Source organism: Tupaia chinensis, unplaced genomic scaffold, assembly GCF_000334495.1.
Source record: "Tupaia chinensis unplaced genomic scaffold, TupChi_1.0 Scaffold000206_1, whole genome shotgun sequence".
NCBI lineage: Eukaryota > Metazoa > Chordata > Mammalia > Scandentia > Tupaiidae > Tupaia > Tupaia belangeri.
Genome location: NW_006159681.1, coordinates 1,450,336 through 1,468,760, shown reverse-complemented (window position 1 = coordinate 1,468,760; position 18,425 = coordinate 1,450,336). Strand labels below are relative to the sequence as shown.

General features: G+C 35.5%; 1 protein-coding gene across 1 annotated transcript in view; it reads right to left on the bottom strand.

Annotated features, from left to right (window-relative positions):
• CCDC102B (coiled-coil domain containing 102B) overlaps positions 1 to 18,425 on the bottom strand; it is a 261,921-nt gene that overhangs the window by 131,297 nt on the left and 112,199 nt on the right. The window contains exon 8 of the mRNA XM_027771330.1: positions 5,605 to 5,721. Within this exon, the coding sequence (XP_027627131.1) occupies positions 5,605 to 5,721 (117 nt within the window). The remainder of the gene's footprint in view (positions 1 to 5,604; positions 5,722 to 18,425) is intronic.

The window sequence follows — 18,425 nt, the reverse complement described above, 5'->3', positions numbered from 1 at the left end:
GGAGAAGGGAATATGGCGTGGCCAGCGCCCGTGGGGGGGTGATTCCTCACTTTCTGTCTCTGTCTCTCTGGCGGGCAAATGTGCCCTATAGCAAAAACCTCTCCAAAATAAATAAATAAATAAATAAATAAATAAATAAATAAATAAATAAATAAATAAATAAATAAATAAATAAATAAATAAATAAATAAATAAATAAATAAATAAATAAATAAATAAATAGAATTACTCACCCATTGAAGGTCATCAGTATTGTTTCTAAGTTTTGACACAATACTACTATAAAGATTCCCTTAGGGGCCAACATGTGGCATGGTGGTTAAAGCACTGCACTCCCACATGGTTGACTATATTTCAAGTTCCGGACCTGGCAGCTTGCTTTCTCACTTTCCCTCTGTCTCTCTGGTGAGTGCATGAGCCATACAGCAAAATTTAAAAGCAAATAATGATAATAAATAAAATTAAATAAAAATAAGCCTTTAAAAAAATTCATCTACAAGTTTCATGTGAATATAAGAGTTTTTTTTTGTTTTATTTATTTATTTATTTATTTATTTTTTTTTTATGAGTTTAATTGTTTTGTCAGACAGTAGTTGCAATTTTGGAGACTGGCGAGCTATTTCCAATGTGATTGTATAATTCTGTGTTCCCTGCAGTAATAGATGAGTGATCTGATAGCTTTGTGTCTTTACCAGTATTTAGGACTGTCCCTGTTTCAAGTGTGTACTTACGTCTCATTGTGTTTTCCATTTACATTTCCCTAATTGAACATTTTTTATATGCCTATGTGCTAGAAATGGTTTTCTTGGTTTTCCTTCACTGAGAATGTCCTGGAGGATATTTTCACTGGATATACCATTTCAAGTTGACAGTTCTTTCAAAACTTCAACAACTAACTGTGCCACCTCACTCTAGCCTACACAGTTCCTAATGAGAAAATCCACTGTCACTGGTGTTTTTTTTCTATGGGGGCAAAGTATAATTTCCAACTAGCTGTCATGTAGATTTTTTTCCCTTAATTTTCAGTAAGTTTGACTGTGATGCACTTGATATAGATATCTTTGAGTTTATGCTGCTTAGGGTTTAGTAAGCTTGTTGACTATAGATTTGACCTCTTCCCTAAATTGGACAAGCTTTCACCTATTTCTTTCAGTACTCTTCGGCTCAACACTATTTCTCCTCTCAGACTGTCCTCCAATTATATGAATATAGATCTTTTGTTATTAGCCTGCAGGTCTCTGAGGCTTTATTTTTCTCCATCCTATTTTCTTTCTGTCACTCAGAAAAATTTCTATTGATTTATCTTCAACAAGTTTTCTTCTGTCTCCTCCATGTATAATCTTACAAAATTTCCATTGTGTCTTCAGTCCTAACTATTCCATTTAATCCTTCTTTATATTCACTATCTGTTTAGACTTTCTATTTCTTTACTGAGATTCCTATTTTTTATTTGTTTGACATAGGTTTACAATTACTCACTGAAGCATTTTTATTGTGAACCACTTTAAGAGTTCTTGTCAAATAATTAAAATAACTGTCTTTCAGTGTTTGCATCTCTTGGTGTGTTCCTTCTACTGCTCCATGAAGATGATAGCTCTAGCCCACTGGACCTCACTAGTGAGGAAAACGTAAAGATCGAACTTCAGAGCTTTGTGTGATTTCAACAAAGACCACCAGAGCATGGGGATTCATTGCTGCCTATCAGGAAGAAGAGTTTGAGCTCAGCCTACCTTTCCTGCCACCATTTCAGCAGGGAGGGTGGGGAACCTCCTTTCAGCAGGTGAAGGTAAAAGCCTAGGTCCTCTGCTCAGCTGTGGACACCAAGTGGCCTCATGTGTGAGGCACCATGTGCTTTTTTTCCATGATATTTGGCTAGATGCGTTATTGTCTTACTAGTCTTCTGTCTTGGTAGGTTGACTCTTTCCTACACTGTAGACAAGAGCAGTCAGACGTAGAATATATGTTTGTTTAGGGAACTTCTAATTTTTCTGTCTGTCTCTGCCTGTTGGTGTTTCCAGACTGCTGGCTTCTTTAGCTTTAATTATGAGATATTTGTACCAGGAAACGCACCAGCATGCCATTCCAGATTCCCAAGCTCCCTAGATTTATGCCTCTCCAGCCCTGAGAGTATTTTTATGTTTGCTTTATATATGATATTCAGAGGTTTTACTTGTATTTAGTGAGAATGTAAATTAATACAATTTTTCTAATGGAAACCTTGGCAGTGTGTATGAAAGATTTAAATAATGTGCAATCTGTTGACCAAGCCACAGTATTTCTAGGAATTTAAACTAAGCCATTTTTAAATGTCCAAAGATATATGTGCTTATGCATACTCATCACAGGGTTGATTATAAATCTAAATATAAAATTAACTTATTTTTTAAAAAAGGTTGTATTTTTACTAAATTATGGTACAATTTCACATTGGCTTTTATGTAAATATAAAAATACATGACAATACATTTTAAGTAATCAGGTTTAAAAAGTGTATATACATTGAAAGTTCAGTTTACTTTGTTATAGTTTCTACTGCTATCGTGAACATCCTTTAGATATGTAACATTAAAAAATCAATGACATGAACAGAAACTATCCTTCGAAAGTAAACTCATCACTTTAAAAATAGGCAGCTATCATAAGCAATTACTTTGGACTACAACCTTTAACTTCTCAAGTATATTCAAAATTTAAAAACAGTTGGTATCTATTATCTTTTATATGTAATCTTTAAATTACACACTTTTGGGAGAAAATATTTTCAAAAGATAGATCGACTAGAGGACTACTGAAATATACAAAGAGTGGGACTGGCTGGTGGTGTAGAGGTTAAGGTACTAGATTCCCACATGGCTGACCACAGTTTGTGTCCCAGACCTGGCGGCTTGATTTCTCCCTTTCCCTTTCTCTCTGTCTCTCTCTGGTCAAATTAAAAATAGTAATGATGATAATAACAAATAAAATAAGATAAATAATTCTTTTTAAAAATATACAAAGAGCTCTTAAGAGTCTATCATAAGAAAATAAATAAGTCAATTAAGAAGAGTGGGCAAAAAACACAAACATATGTCATTAGGTCATTGGAAATGAGAGCCACAATGACATACCACTGTAAAGACTATTAGAGTGGCTAAAATCCAAACACTGATAACACTAAATACTGGAAAGGATGTGGAGCAAAGGGAACTTTCATTTATTACTTGTAGGACTGCAAAATAGTACAGCCACTTTGGAGGACAGTTTAGCAGGATTTTTACAAAACTAATAGATTATTCTATTATCAAAAGATTCAGAAGTCACTTTCCTGGGTATTTATCCAATGGAACTAAAAACTTGTATCCACACAAAAACCTACCTGTTCATGAATGTTTCAGGAGCTTTATTCATAATTGCCAAAATATGAAAATGTGGAAGCAATAGAAATATCCTTTGGGCACATTCAGAAAATAGATTATTCAACACTAAATAATGAAATAACAGGACCAGCAGATGATGTAATGGTTACATTGCTGGACTCTCACATAGTTGACTGCAGTTCGAGTCCTAGAACCGATGACTTAAAACTCAGGCTGGGCATGTGTGCCTGAGTGCCCAAAATCCGAGAGGAGAATGGACGCGAAGGGATTGTGGCATGGCCATTTCCCCTGGGGGGTGATTTCTCGCTTTCTGTCTCTTTGGTGAGTGGATGCACCCTATAGCTAAAATTTCTCAAAAAAAAAAAAAAAGAAAAAAAGAGAGAGAGAAAAGAAAAATGAAATGAAATATCAAGCCACAAAAAGATGTGGAGGAACCTTAGCTGCCTATTGCTAGGTTAAATAATCCAGTCTATAAATGTGACGTACTGTGTGATTCCAACTTCTTAAATTTCTGGAAAAGGGAAATCTATGGGGTTTATTAAGATAGTAGTGATTTCTGGGGTTTCAGGGCAGGCAGGTATTCACAATATCACGTATGATACTAAAATGAGGATGGACAGTAATATACATTTGTAAAAAGCCCATAGAATGTACAACACAGAATAAGCCCTAATGTTAACTATGGACTGTGATTGAAATGTGTCATGGGTGGTTCATTGATTATAGCAAACACATCACACTGAATAGGGATGCTGGTGGTGAAGGAGTCGGTGGTGAGAGAGGTGAAAAGTGTGCACCAACTCTGTCCTACTTTCCTAGTTTTGCTTTTTAAAAACCCTCTATTTTGGGCTTGCAGGTGGTAGCACTGGACTCCCACATGGTCAACCGTGGTTTGAGTCCCAGATATGATGACTTCAAACATGCCAGGCATACACCTCTCCAGAGAGGAGAATGGAAGAGAAGGATTACAGCATGGCCATGGCCTCTGAGAGATGATTTCTCTCTCTCTGTCGAACCTGCCCTATGGCAAAAAAAAAAAAAAAAGTAAAAACCTCTATTTTATATACATCTACACAGACATATGCCTTTGGTTTTGGAGGAGACTTATAATAAACAGCCCTATGTGTGTTGCTCTGCCTTTGTTCATAGCTTTTAAATAAGCAGTTACACATGTTTAATAAAAAATGAGTCTCAGAATTCAGGGCCAAGAAACAGCAGTCATGTCTAGGTGGCTTGACTCTTGGACAAGAAAAGATATAAAAGCTGTCATTTTTTGCCTTTGACTTGGGAAGATTTTTGTTCACCAGTTCAATCTCTCTCAGTATAGACCTACTGGCTGGTGTCCCCATCCGACTCCCTCTACGTGACTGTGGGACAGGTGTCAAGAGAGGGCACTAATTCAAAGAGGAGTGACACCTGGGAGATCTTCTCCTGGACAGCTTAGCTGTAATTCACCACTTGATAGCACTCTGTCCCAGATAAGATTTCCCTTTCAGTGCGTAATCTTTTCAAAAACCATGCATAATACCTATTATTATTACCGTTATTGCCATCTGTAAACTGAGGCTCAAAGAGTCTAAAGGCATTGATCAGAGTAATCAGTAGTGGTGGACTAGCCCCTGGCTCTAAAATCTCTGCACCTCTCCTCACAGTATATCCATCTAATGTAAGAGCAGCCCTGGTGCAAGTTCAGTCTTTCAAGAGTTACATAGGGAAGAAAACACCTGCTGAGCATCACCTTCCTCCCAATCTGTACTTCCTCTCTCTCGCTTTTTTCGTCTTTCATCTCTCCCAATAAATAGATAAATAACTGCTCAGAAAAAGGGAAAAGTAAAATTGTTCTATTTCCCTACTCTTGCTAGCTGCCAGTAGCAGCAATAATTTCTTATCAGCAATTGTATGTCATATATCTTGTAAGTTATTGATTATGAAAATAAATGAGCACGCCCAACCCAGCAGCAGATTAAATGATGAATAGGTATTTACTCAGTGAGACTCATATTGGCTGTAGAGTGGTTCAATAGTCAAATATTTTATCTTCATAATATTCAGAAAATTCAGATCTAGTTATAACCCAATGCGATCTGGCAGCATTTTAGATCATGTATATATAAGCTATTAATATTTTCAGCAGAACTCACCTTAAAGTCACCAAAGGCACTTCAATTATTCTACTTAAGAGAGTTCTTAGTTGAATGATCATCAAGTATGTTTTAGTGTGTATTACATGCTTTATCCAATATCTTACCTCTGCTCTTAACTCAAAGATTACTCTATTCTTGCCGTTTTGAGATTTACATTCTTTCTTCATATCTTCTGATAGTCCTTCGATTTCAGCTTCATGTTGGCCAAGAAGAATGTCAGCCTGAAAAATGAAAAGAAGTTAATGCTATAATCACAGAATTCTAGAAAGCCTGGTAAGTCACATTAGTCTTTCATTAGCTTTAGTTCATTTTAATATTTTGTTGCTTTTTTCTGTAGATTCTGGAAGGTTCTTGTTGCTGCTGTAATTATGTATTAATTATTATGTTCGTAGCTGAAAAATATTAAATAATTTTTTAAAAAATCAGTGAATTTTAATAAATTCCTTAATTGAAAATGGACGAAATGGACAAAATTCAGTTACCTTCATAGAGTCATAAACAATGAACTAATCAGCTTAAACTGATCAAATTAATCCTGATCTTTTAGTCTTAAATATTACAACATTACTCTTTCCAATCCAACATAAGAATATTTTTGATTAAAGATAGCATATTGATTGTAACAGAGATTCGGACAATGGAAAAATAATACATACGTAGTGCCCAGGCTAGCGAACATCTACAAGAGATGCCAATAAACTGCTCCAGGAAACTACTGCAGAAAACATAATGAGAGAAAAAAAGCCCACCAACGCAAACAGTGGTTATTTCTCCACAGCTGTTCTTGTAATTAGAAGTTTCAGCAGAACCACACAATTTAATTCATATACAAAATGTGTGGGGGTACATATACAAGCTATTTTATTCATTTATTTTCCCTTAACTTATGTAAGTAAATGTTTCCATCCTTCATATTATATAATTTGTGTGTGAGCCCATGATAAATTAGAATTTAAAAGTTGGTATATTACCCCCTATTTAAAAATTTTAAAACAGGGGGCTTAGACAGTGGTACAGTGGAAAAATACTATGCTTTGTAAGACAGTCCCACAAGGGAAGGCTCCGATTTAAGTCTGTAGACTACTCAAAGTATTCTGGGAGCACTTGTGCTCAGTGCAAATTCTGTAGTGAGTACTAGCTCTCTGTCTCTCTCTTTCATGGAAACAAAGAAATATTGAAAATAAAAATATTACTCATAATGTTGTTATCGATAATGGTAATAGTAATCATGCACTAGTCTGCAGGAACAGAACTCGATATATATCATTTTAGTTAATGCAGAAATTCTATGAGTTAAGTATTGCTTTTTATATGTATTTTTACCATTTTTTAAAATTTATTTATCTTACAGTCATTTACTGAGTATGTTTACAACATACAAAATAACATTTCCCATCCAGAATATACTGAATATTGGCCCAATCAAAGACATTACTACACCTACTATCTTCAACAGATAATCTTTCATTTTGTATTTAAATGTTTTACTTCTTTCTTTTTTTCCCTTGATTCCCTCCCACACAAAAAATAAATAAATAAATAAATGAATAAATAAACCACATTTTTAGGAGGCTTAAGCACTTTGCTTAATTAACAAAGCTAATAACTGGAGAAAGCAAATTTAAAGAACTTTCTTACAAAATCTGTTACCTGAGTGTTAATCCAATACCATGTTTATATTTATAAAGTTAAATAGCATTGAAGTATTTTCTGATAGGGAATAAATGATAGAAAGAGATACTGGAGGAAACAGCAAAAGCTGCCAATATTCAGACATAGCAGAAATGGAATGGATACAGTAGGAGAAGAAGCTGATTTCGCACAAACCGTGGAGTGTCTCCTGTTTGGAATTGGTACCATGGGTGTAACTCAGAAGACAGGATTGAGAACAAGAATAATTCCATGGAGTTCTTTAAAAGTCTGTCTAGGCATATTCTGTTCACTGTTAAGTTACATAGACTGTTTGGCATTATTCCCTAGTCATAATTAAATGTCACTTTGCCAAAGAAAATAGTGAATAGTAAGAGTCAAATGAAAGCAGCTAGTGTTGGTTTTGGTTTGCCAAAGAAAAAATCTAACTCATTTTAGTAACTGAATACCCTTAGTTTAACTTTCTTTTTTTTAAGGTTTTCACCATAGGGCATGTACACTTGCCAGAGAGAGACAGAGAGGAAAAAAGTGAGAAATCACCCCTGAGAGGGATAACCATGCTGGAGTCCCCTCTTCCATTCTCCTGCTATGATTTTAGGCATGCACACACATGCACCCAGAGTGATTTTTAAGCCTTCAAACTGCAGTCCGTCATGTGGAAGTCCAGTGCCCCAACCACTATACCATCTGCTGGCCCTGCCCCTAGTTTAACTTTTAAAATCTTGGTCATTAATCCACAAATAATTAAATCAATTAATAAATCCTCCTCCTTGTCAAAAATTCTTAAAAAAAAAAAAACAACCTTACCTTTGGACAAAGAAGATAGGAAAGCAAATTTTCATAAACGACAGAAAAAGAACTCCTCAAGAAACACCTAATATAATTCTATTTTCATTTATCATTGTGAGTAAAAAGAACCCAGGATATCTGGAATATTAGGAAACCAAGAACATGAAAAAATAAGGAATAGCCAAGAATGTCTAATGGGCAGGAGACACAGGAAGAAGAGAATATATTGTAAGTTATGAAAGATAACATTATATCTTTCAAAATCCAATTACTATCTTCAGGGAAAAATTAGAGTATATTGCACTCTTAAATTAAGGATAGCAATTTTATACTTTTAGAAAGCAATAAAATAAATAGTCCTCTAGCCGGACCAGCAGGTAGTATAGTGGTTAAGGTGCTGGACACTCCCACATGGCTGATCATACTTAGAGTCCTAGAACTGGCTTGCTTTTCACTTTCTCTCTCTCTCTCTCTCACTCTCTCTCTCTGTCTTTCTCTGGTCAAATGAAAATAAATGAATGAATAAATAAAATTAAAATAAACAATTCTTTAAAAAAATAGTCCTCTAGGGACCAGCAGTTAGCGTAATGGCTATGTTGCTGAACTCCCACGTTGTCGACTGCGGTTCGCGTCCCGGACCCAGTGGCTTAAAACTCACGCCAGGCGCGTGTGTGTGCATGCCCAAGATCCTGAGAGAGAATGGAGGAGAAGGGATTGCGGCGTGGCCATCACCCCTGGGGGGTGATATTTCTCCCTGTCTCTCTGTCTCTCTCTGTCTGACGAGTGCACGCGCCCTATAGCAAAAACCTCTCCAAAAAAAAAAAAAAAATAGTCCTCTAGGAAATGAGAAAAAAGTATCTTGAAGAAAATGCAGAAGTTCTTTGTGTCTGTTTTTTTTTTATTTTTTTTTATGCAGTTCCTCTATTGGATATTTCATGTGTACCTGGGGTACAGTATACTAATCAAAATGCTGACATGCCTCAAATACCTATCTCCAGTCTGTAGTTCTCCAAACTTTGAATGTCCAGGACAAGCCTCTTACTTATCACCTCCATAGGCAGACCAAAGTCAATTTAGGAAGCCAAATTAGGAACTTCTCCCCAAACCTGGTTCTCTATTAGTCTTTACAATCTCAATAAATATCAACTCCATCTTTCCCTTTTATCAGTCTAAAAATATTGGCTATACAGCTCCTTTATTTTTCTCATATGCTATATCCAAACTAAAAGCAAGTCCATTCAGAGTATCCTTCACAATATGTAATAAAATCCAATGACCTCTCTTCACATACACCACAACTATTCTGACCAAAGCCCACCATGGTTTCCCACTTCTGTTACTTTAACAGCCTTCATTTTCTCTGTTTCATTACTTTCTCAAACAGTAAACCGATACAAAATTTAAAGTAATTCAGATTCTACAACTCCTCTATTCAAAGCCCTCTGTAGCTTCCAATTCTGTTCAGGGTTTAAGTCAAAGAGGTAATTAAATTTCACCTGGCTCTATAATCCCTCAGCCCTCATCTCCTACTCCTGGCTCTTATTCTATTCCAGAACTTTAACCTTCTCACTATTCCTGTGCCCTCCAGACATGCAAAGGGAAAAAAAATTGAATAAAATTTGTATGATTAGAAAAATAAACCACAAAAAATTAATTAGCAGATCAATAAGATAACTATACTTTCTCCTTTTAAAAATTGTGTTATTTTGGTCATTTTAAAATTATACTTTGTACATTTACAAAAAGTTAAACCAGGTTATTTGCCATGTCTCTGACACCAGAACTATATGCTATAAATTTGCCTCTGGAAAATTAGCAATGCCAAATATAAATATGTAGTCTACCTTCAGATTAACATGTCATGGAAAAACTGAAGATGATGTCTAAGAAACAAAAACATTGTTTAACATATAAATTAAAATATTGCTTACTCAAATATAATTGGCAAGAAAAATTTATTTCAAAAGAATACAAAAATACAGACCCTAGTATTTTCATTTTGCCTTACATTAATCTCTTCAATGGTCTAAAAAGATAAAGTAGTTAAGACAGACTTCAAATTCTGGTCTTTGTGAAATGTGTTGAATATTTATGTCAATATTATCAACAATGCAGTATGATTAAATTTCTCCTGAACATTACTTTCTCAAACAGTAAACCGATACAAAATTTAAAGTAATTCAGATTCTACAACTCCTCTATTCAAAGCCCTCTGTAGCTTCCAATTCTGTTCAGGGTTTAAGTCAAAGAGGTAATTAAATTTCACCTGGCTCTATAATCCCTCAGCCCTCATCTCCTACTCCTGGCTCTTATTCTATTCCAGAACTTTAACCTTCTCACTATTCCTGTGCCCTCCAGACATGCAAAGGGAAAAAAAATTGAATAAAATTTGTATGATTAGAAAAATAAACCACAAAAAATTAATTAGCAGATCAATAAGATAACTATACTTTCTCCTTTTAAAAATTGTGTTATTTTGGTCATTTTAAAATTATACTTTGTACATTTACAAAAAGTTAAACCAGGTTATTTGCCATGTCTCTGACACCAGAACTATATGCTATAAATTTGCCTCTGGAAAATTAGCAATGCCAAATATAAATATGTAGTCTACCTTCAGATTAACATGTCATGGAAAAACTGAAGATGATGTCTAAGAAACAAAAACATTGTTTAACATATAAATTAAAATATTGCTTACTCAAATATAATTGGCAAGAAAAATTTATTTCAAAAGAATACAAAAATACAGACCCTAGTATTTTCATTTTGCCTTACATTAATCTCTTCAATGGTCTAAAAAGATAAAGTAGTTAAGACAGACTTCAAATTCTGGTCTTTGTGAAATGTGTTGAATATTTATGTCAATATTATCAACAATGCAGTATGATTAAATTTCTCCTGAACACCAAATACAGCATTTCCTCCAGAACTCTCAGTAAATGATTTTGCAGTTTCCTCATGGAGACACAGAAGCTATGTTTGGTAAAGGCATTTTGCTTATGCTCAGGATTGCATGCCTTTGGGATATTTAGGGAGTTTATTCTTTTTTTTTTTTTTTTGGACAGATTTTCACTATAGGGTGTGTGTGCTCGCCAGACAGAGAGAGACATAGAGACAAAAAGTGAGAAATCACCCCCCAGAGGGGATGGTCACGCCACAATCCCTTCTCCTCCATTCTCCTCTCAGGATCTTGGGCACGCACCCGGCATGAGTTTTAAGCCACCAGGTCCCGGACGCGAACCGCGGTCGACTACGTGGGAGTCCAGCGACTAGCCATTACGCTAACTGCTGGTTCCCTAGGGAGCTTATTCTAAGAACGCTCTTCTCCTGCATTTTCAGTGTACTTTGTTTCTCCCCATCAACATTTAATTGCTCAGTACTTCCTGTTTAAGTCTGGGAAGAGAGAGCATCAGAGACCGAGGGTGTAAAAGTTTATTTATTTATTTATTATTGATTGATTGATTGATTGGCCAGGTCTTGGAGCTTCCATTCCAGCTCTTCTTTTCCTCTTACTGTCAAATACCTAGAAAGAACAGCTGTATTCAGCTTTTTACATACTTCCTCCTTGGTCATTCTCCTGGCTTCTGTCACCAGCATTCCCCAGTATTTCCAACATGATATTCAGTCCTGCCCTTACTTTAATCTCTGGCAGAATTGAATATGGGCAAAAATGATCTTATTCAAAGACTCCCCTACATAAGTGTGAAGATAGTTTTTTTGTTTTTATTTTCGTTTGTTTGTGTGTTAGTTCTTTTTCCTCCCTTCCTTTCTCAGATTCTGTGTGGTGTCCCTTTCTCTGTCTGCCCTGCTCCATACTAATCCTGCAAGCCCTTTTTTGCTTCCATTCAAACCACAAATCTGGGTCATTTCATCTAGTCTCATGGCTTCAGGCACTCCATCAGCTTTAGAAACACATTGGGCCCATATGTGCGCCCAAAATCCTGAAAGGAGAGAGAGATGGAAGAAAAGGGATTGTGGTGTGTCCATTTCTGATGGGAGGTGCTTTCTCACTTTCCCTCTTCCTCTCTTTTTTTCTGTCTCTCTCCAGTGAGTTTATGCACCCTGTGTCAAAAAAAAAATTATTAAAGCAAAGCGTTCTTTAGTGTCTTTCTTAATGTTATTTAAAGTTGAAGGAGGAAATTAGGTCAACATTACTTTAAAAAAGTCTAGCTAAATTTATTGGAGCCATGATCTAAAGTATGAAATTCTCCTACGTGACATTTTTGTGCATTTATAGATGTGCCTGTGCATTTACGGTTAGTTCATATTACTTGAAATCTTAATCTTACTGTTAGATATCCCTGGGTGCCCTGCGTTTCAGTGCCCTTCTATCTGGTCACATTTCCATCTCAACTCTTCACCTTTCAGAATATGGTAGTGCTAGCAGAACCTGGCTACCTGCTAAATGCTCGGTATTATACCCTGAACTAATTGATATTCAGTATTTATCCCAGAACCCAGATTTAAAATGTATGCATTAACCTACAGGCAATGGGGTGAGCTATTGAGAGTTGCTGGCCACGGTCAAGTTGATTACAATTTCAAAAATGTCACAAACTTCAGTGTGACAAAGAGATTTGGGGAGTGAGGGGAGTGAGGAAACTGTTAGACTTGTGCCATGGTAATCTGGAACATAATAACAGGGTGTACTAAATTTGGTGGGGAAAGAGAGATGTAGAGAGTTGAGAAATAAGAAGTGAAAGAAATAAATGTTGCAGAATATGTGAGGATTCAGGGGAAGTGACAGAGAAGGACAGTGAAGATTTCTGAACTTTTCAATCAGCAGACATTCACAAACATAGTAAGTTCACTTTTGCATATATTGAGTTGAGGTGGAAGGGAATGGTAGGATTTTTGGACTTATGAATGTAGAAAAATAAATTTGAACAGTGAACAGAGAAGTCAACTACCCAGTCATCATGTGGGATCCAGCCACCTTAACCACTACACCATAGGCTGGCCTGATAAATAAATATTTCATTATACACTTCAGGTCAAAATAAAAACAGTAAACTACTTATTTCTGTTCTCTTGTTAAGGTATTCTTTGCATGTTTTTCTTCTTTTTCTTTTTTCCCTCATGAGAGACACAGAAAGAAAGAGAAAGAGAGTCAGACAGAACACTGCCAAGTGCTCACCAGGATGCGCAGGGCTCGGGCAGGCTGCATCGCAGCACAGGTGCATGCATCTGGTGAGCACAGGGATTCTTCAGGATGCAAACCTGGGCCCTTCCCATATGGGTCCAGCATCACAGAGCACTGTATTACTGCAGTGTCACTGCTGCCAACCTCTCCTTTAAAATCTTCCAAACTTTAAAGTCTTAAAGTAGTTATTCACTTAGACTCAAAAATAAAATTTTGAGTGAATTTTTTTAGAGGTTTTTGCTATGGGGCACGTGCACTCACCAGAAAGACAGAGAGAGACAGAGAGACAGAAAGTGAGAAATCACCCCCAGGGGACATGGCCAACCCGCAATCCCTTCTCCTCCATTCTCCTCTCAGGATCTTGGGCATGCACACACACACACTCAGTGTGAGTTTAAGCCACCGAGTCCGGGACTCAAACTGCTGTTGACTACATCAGAGTCCAGCAACATAGCCATTATGCCAACTGCTGGTCCTGAGTGAATTTTAAATACCCACTTTTTTTTTTCTTTTTTTGAGAGATTTTCTTGCTATAGGGCGTGTGTACTCTCCAGAGAGACAAAGATAGACAGAGAGACAGAAAGTGAGAAATCACTCCACTCCCCAGTGGGGATGGTCATGCCATAGTCCCTTTCCTTCCATTCTCCTCATGGGATTTTGAGCATGCATGCACATGCGCCAAGCATGCATTTCATGCTACTGGGTCTCAGACTTGAACCACGGATGGCCATGTGGGAGTCCAGTTGGCTTAATCACCCTGCCACCTGCTGGCCCCTAAATATCCACATTTTTAAAATATATTTTATTTTACTTTAATTTCTTCTATACATTAAATCACTATACATCACTTAGCTTGTAGAGTGAATTTTCCCAACATGAATACACTTCACACCAGTCACCTTGATACTACACACATTATCATCAACAGATCCACATTTTAGATAAAAGGGTTATACATCACACTTTAAGCAGTGCTATCTAAAAACCATATACATTTGAATTTACTATTCTCTATTAAAATTATATTCAGTTTATTACTTGAATTTTTATTAATATTCTATTACCTCCAAATTATCATACTGCAACATGAACAATGTTTATACTAAAAAACTATTTTATTGTATAGTATGGAATAAAAGTGGGTATATAAAAAGGGATATGTAAATATTATGATCATAAGTCTCAAAAAAGTGATTTATTTGGATTGAACTATCTTAATAATTATTATGGGTGCATAGTTGTTTAAAACAAGACAAGGTACTGCATAACTTGATAAGCAATTCTTTAACATAAACTGATACTTAAAAGAAACACATCTCTTAATGAGATGGCAGGATGGTTTTTTCCCCAATGAATTTGTGTATCCATGGATGAAATTACTTATTGATAGAATGAGATAAGAATTATCATTGGTTTCTTTTATTCTTTTGCTAATGTGGACACTGAGGTAATTGATCACACATATTAAACAGAAATGAAAGACATTTTGTTACAGGAGAGTTACTGTTTGTGTTGTTATTAATATTCTAAATATTTGGCAAAGTCACATTTGGATCTAACACCAAATTTTATTTTTATTATCTGTAAGCTGACAATCCTAGTAGATTCTACTCCAATATTTTTATGAAAAGGAAAATTTGAAACCATTGAAAATGCCAAAGATCTTGAGACCCATTGAGTAGTTTGTTTCTCAGCACAAATACTGCTGAATAATTCTTTGTTAATTACTCCGGAGTTTTTAACTTGACAATATTCTTCAAAATAACTCTGGGGATAAGACATGAGTTACTTTTCTTTTCAAAAGTAACTGGAATGTAATATGGGAAAGTGCTTATAAAGTGCTTACTTCCTTAGGCAGATTAATTTATGAAAGACCATGCAAGGATGTTGGGAATCTGGACTAGAAAACCTTGTAACTGTTTCTGTGAGAAGTTGTAGGAAGAGAGACACTCTTTGGCCAGACTCTCATGTCCTGTGAAAACAGTAGGGGAGTTTACACATTTTGATTTGTGAGTGAATGCAAGAAGCCTAGGGCAAAGTCTGGAGAACTAGAGCAGTCTGAATGCTGCATACTGTCATAAATAAGACAAAACATTTTCCTTCAAGAATGCATCTTATACTGAGAAGAAAGTGTTCAGAACAGAATATTTAGAGGAATAATAGCAATAAGCAGAGAAAAAAATTAATCCAGATAAAAGCATGGAAGAAAGCCAGAAGTTTGGGGAAAGGACAAAGGTCATAATTGGGGTACTATACAGTAATATCCAAATAGTAACTTTGGGGCCAACCCTGTTGCACAGTAGTTAAGGGAGCTTGATCCCACATAGCTGACCACAGTCAGAATCCCAGCCCCAGTAGCTTGAAATACATGTTGGGCACATATGCATACATGCCCCAAATCCCCACAAGACTGAGACATACAGAAGAGATTGTGGCATAACCATGCCCTATTAGAGTTTGTTTTATCTCTCTCTCTCTTTCTCTTTTTTAAATTAATTAATTAATCAATTAATTACAAGTACAGTTAGGACAGGATCTCTTTCTCTGGTGAGCACTTGCATCTTCTAGCAATAATAATAGTAAAAAAGATTAGTAAAGTCAGAACACCAAAGTCAGAAAATGTTTCTTGGTTTAATCCCTTTTCATTTATGTAAAAAAAATAATTAAATTTATGTAATAATGAGCAACAGAAAAGGTACATTGTTAATCATATAAAATGTTACCGTAGGGACAACAGGTAACATAGTAGGTAATATGCTGGGCTCAACATGGCCCACTGCAGTTCAAATCCTGGATCTAGCCTCGTGAAAATCATGCCAGGTGTGTGTGCATGCCCAAAATCATGAGAAGAGAATAGAGTAGAAGGGATTAGAGCATGCTCATAGCCCTGAGGGGGTGATTTCTCACTTTCCCTCTCTCTGTCTGTCTCTGGCAAGTGCACATGCTCTATGGTAGAATCTTAATATGATATGTTAGCCAAGATAAATTTTTTCTAAATTTTTAAAGTGATTCTTTCTTTTGACCTTTATTTTTTTCTCCTTTCTCCTTTAGTTTATTATCTATATTTAATATCAGAATAAAAACAATAAGAAAAAAGTATTTAAGAATAAAGTAGAGGAAAATAAGTGCAAATAAATGCAACAGATAATACCTTGAGAAAAGGTAACAAAATAAAATAAAATGCTAAGACTCAAAAAGTTATAAAAACAAAAGCTAAAAAATTATTTCAGGAACAGTGACAAATAAAGGGGAAAGGAAAAGAGTATCCAACATAGCTATAATAAGTTTCCCAATTCTTTCCAATAAAATAGAATAGAAATAAAGACCATGTCAATCATACTACATATACCTGTAGATAGCAGCCTTGATATATTTGTAACAGAACCCAAACTCAAAACACAATTTTCCCAGGTTTAAAATGAGATAATGCCAATATATCTTGTTAATCTATAAAGTAAGGAAAATATATATATATAAAAAGACTAAGATTGTTCTAATAGTACTTAATAGATAATAACAGGGGTTTCTATGGTCTAAGTATCATGACTTTTGAATGTGAGTAAGTATAATGACTACAATAGATTGAAGTATATCAGATAAATTTAAATCCATGTGTTCATAATGATACTAAAAAAGAAAAAAAAATCAAATTTGATCAGCATTGAGGAATGGTAGTGACCTAATTTATTATTTTGTTAATTGGTTAAGAGGGGATTAAATGTGTTGTGTATGCTGATTTATCTAAATGAAAAATCAAACATATTACATGAACTACAGTTCTCTTTATCAAATATTCCAACAAATTAAGCAATTGAATTGGAATATTACAACTTCACAACGCTTAACTTATCTATGGTCCTAGGCAATGATTACTATTGGGTTGTCAGGAAAAGCATGATGCATTTTTGCATAGAAAAACAGAATAATACGTCATGACTTTCCCAACAACCTTGTAGTTTGCCAACACCAGAACAAGCGTTAACAATATATTACGTGTCTCTTGATAGGAAAATACAATGACATGTAGGAGACAATCTTGAACTCAATTAAACAAAACCTCATCCTATGGGAAACACAGAAGAGTAATATATTGAACCATACTGAAGGGTGCCACCTATGTAATCCAAACTAAAACTCTACAAGATAAGTGACAGGTCTCAATTAATAAGTAAATGATAAGAAGACAAACAGGAGAAAGGTATGAAGGAAAAACGTATATATTAAAACAAACTTTGGTACAATGACGGCAACAGAATAAGAACATGAGGAATTTAACACATTTTCAAAAAACAACTAGCAGAACTAGTATCAATTATGCAGAACAAGGTAATGTTAAAGAACTGTTAATGTAATTCAATGTTAAAGAGGACGCATATGCAGATGTGGACAATCATAAGCAGCAGGAAGTCAGCAGCATGGCGTTACTACAAATCATGGCGCACTGTCAACCGTTATTTCTCTTCTGTGTGTGGTCCTTTCGCTGCAAGTGAGTACACTATATTCTTTCAAAAGAACATTAAAATCTTCACATTTTAAAGAAAAAAAGACAAATATGTGTACGTCATTGATTTGCTTGTTATACATTGCATGCATGCCTTAAAAATCCATACTGACTGAAACTAATTGTCTAAAGGATATAGAAACGCACTATATAGATGTAAATACCAGATATAGTGTGTGTGAAAGAGGTCTGAGGAAGGACATTTGGGGGAGGGACAGGGAGGCAAAGCATTAATGGCCCAATGAGGTGTGGTATTATCTGCTGAAGATATTTCATAGTTTTATCAACAGTACTAGGGAGAAATGTTCACCTGTTGAAATATCCATTTTGTAAGACAAATAATGTGATTGAATGTATGGAAGAAAATAAAATGAAAAAAACAAATAAATAATTTTTTAAAAAATCCATACTGTACCCCACAAAGAAATACACTGAAAGTATGTATATTGTAAAACATAAATAAAAATAAATTAATTAATAGAAAAATAATAAAGCACACTTTAAAAACATGTATCCAATCAATATGATTGAGTTTGATTTCTGATTCAAATAAGTAGATTTCAAAAAGAAATATCATATTGGGACCAGCAGTTAACATAATGGCTATGTTACTGGACTCCCATGTGGTCGACTGCGATTCGCATCCTGGACCCAGTGGCTTAAAACTCATGCCAGGTGCGTGTGCGTTCATGCCCATGATCCCAAGAGGAGAATGGAGGAGAAGGGATTGCAGTGTGGCCATCCTCCCTGGTGGGGGTGATTTCTCGCTTTCTGTCTCTCTGTCTCTGTCTGTTTGGCAAGCACACGCGCCCTATAGCAAAAACCTCTCCAAAAAAAAA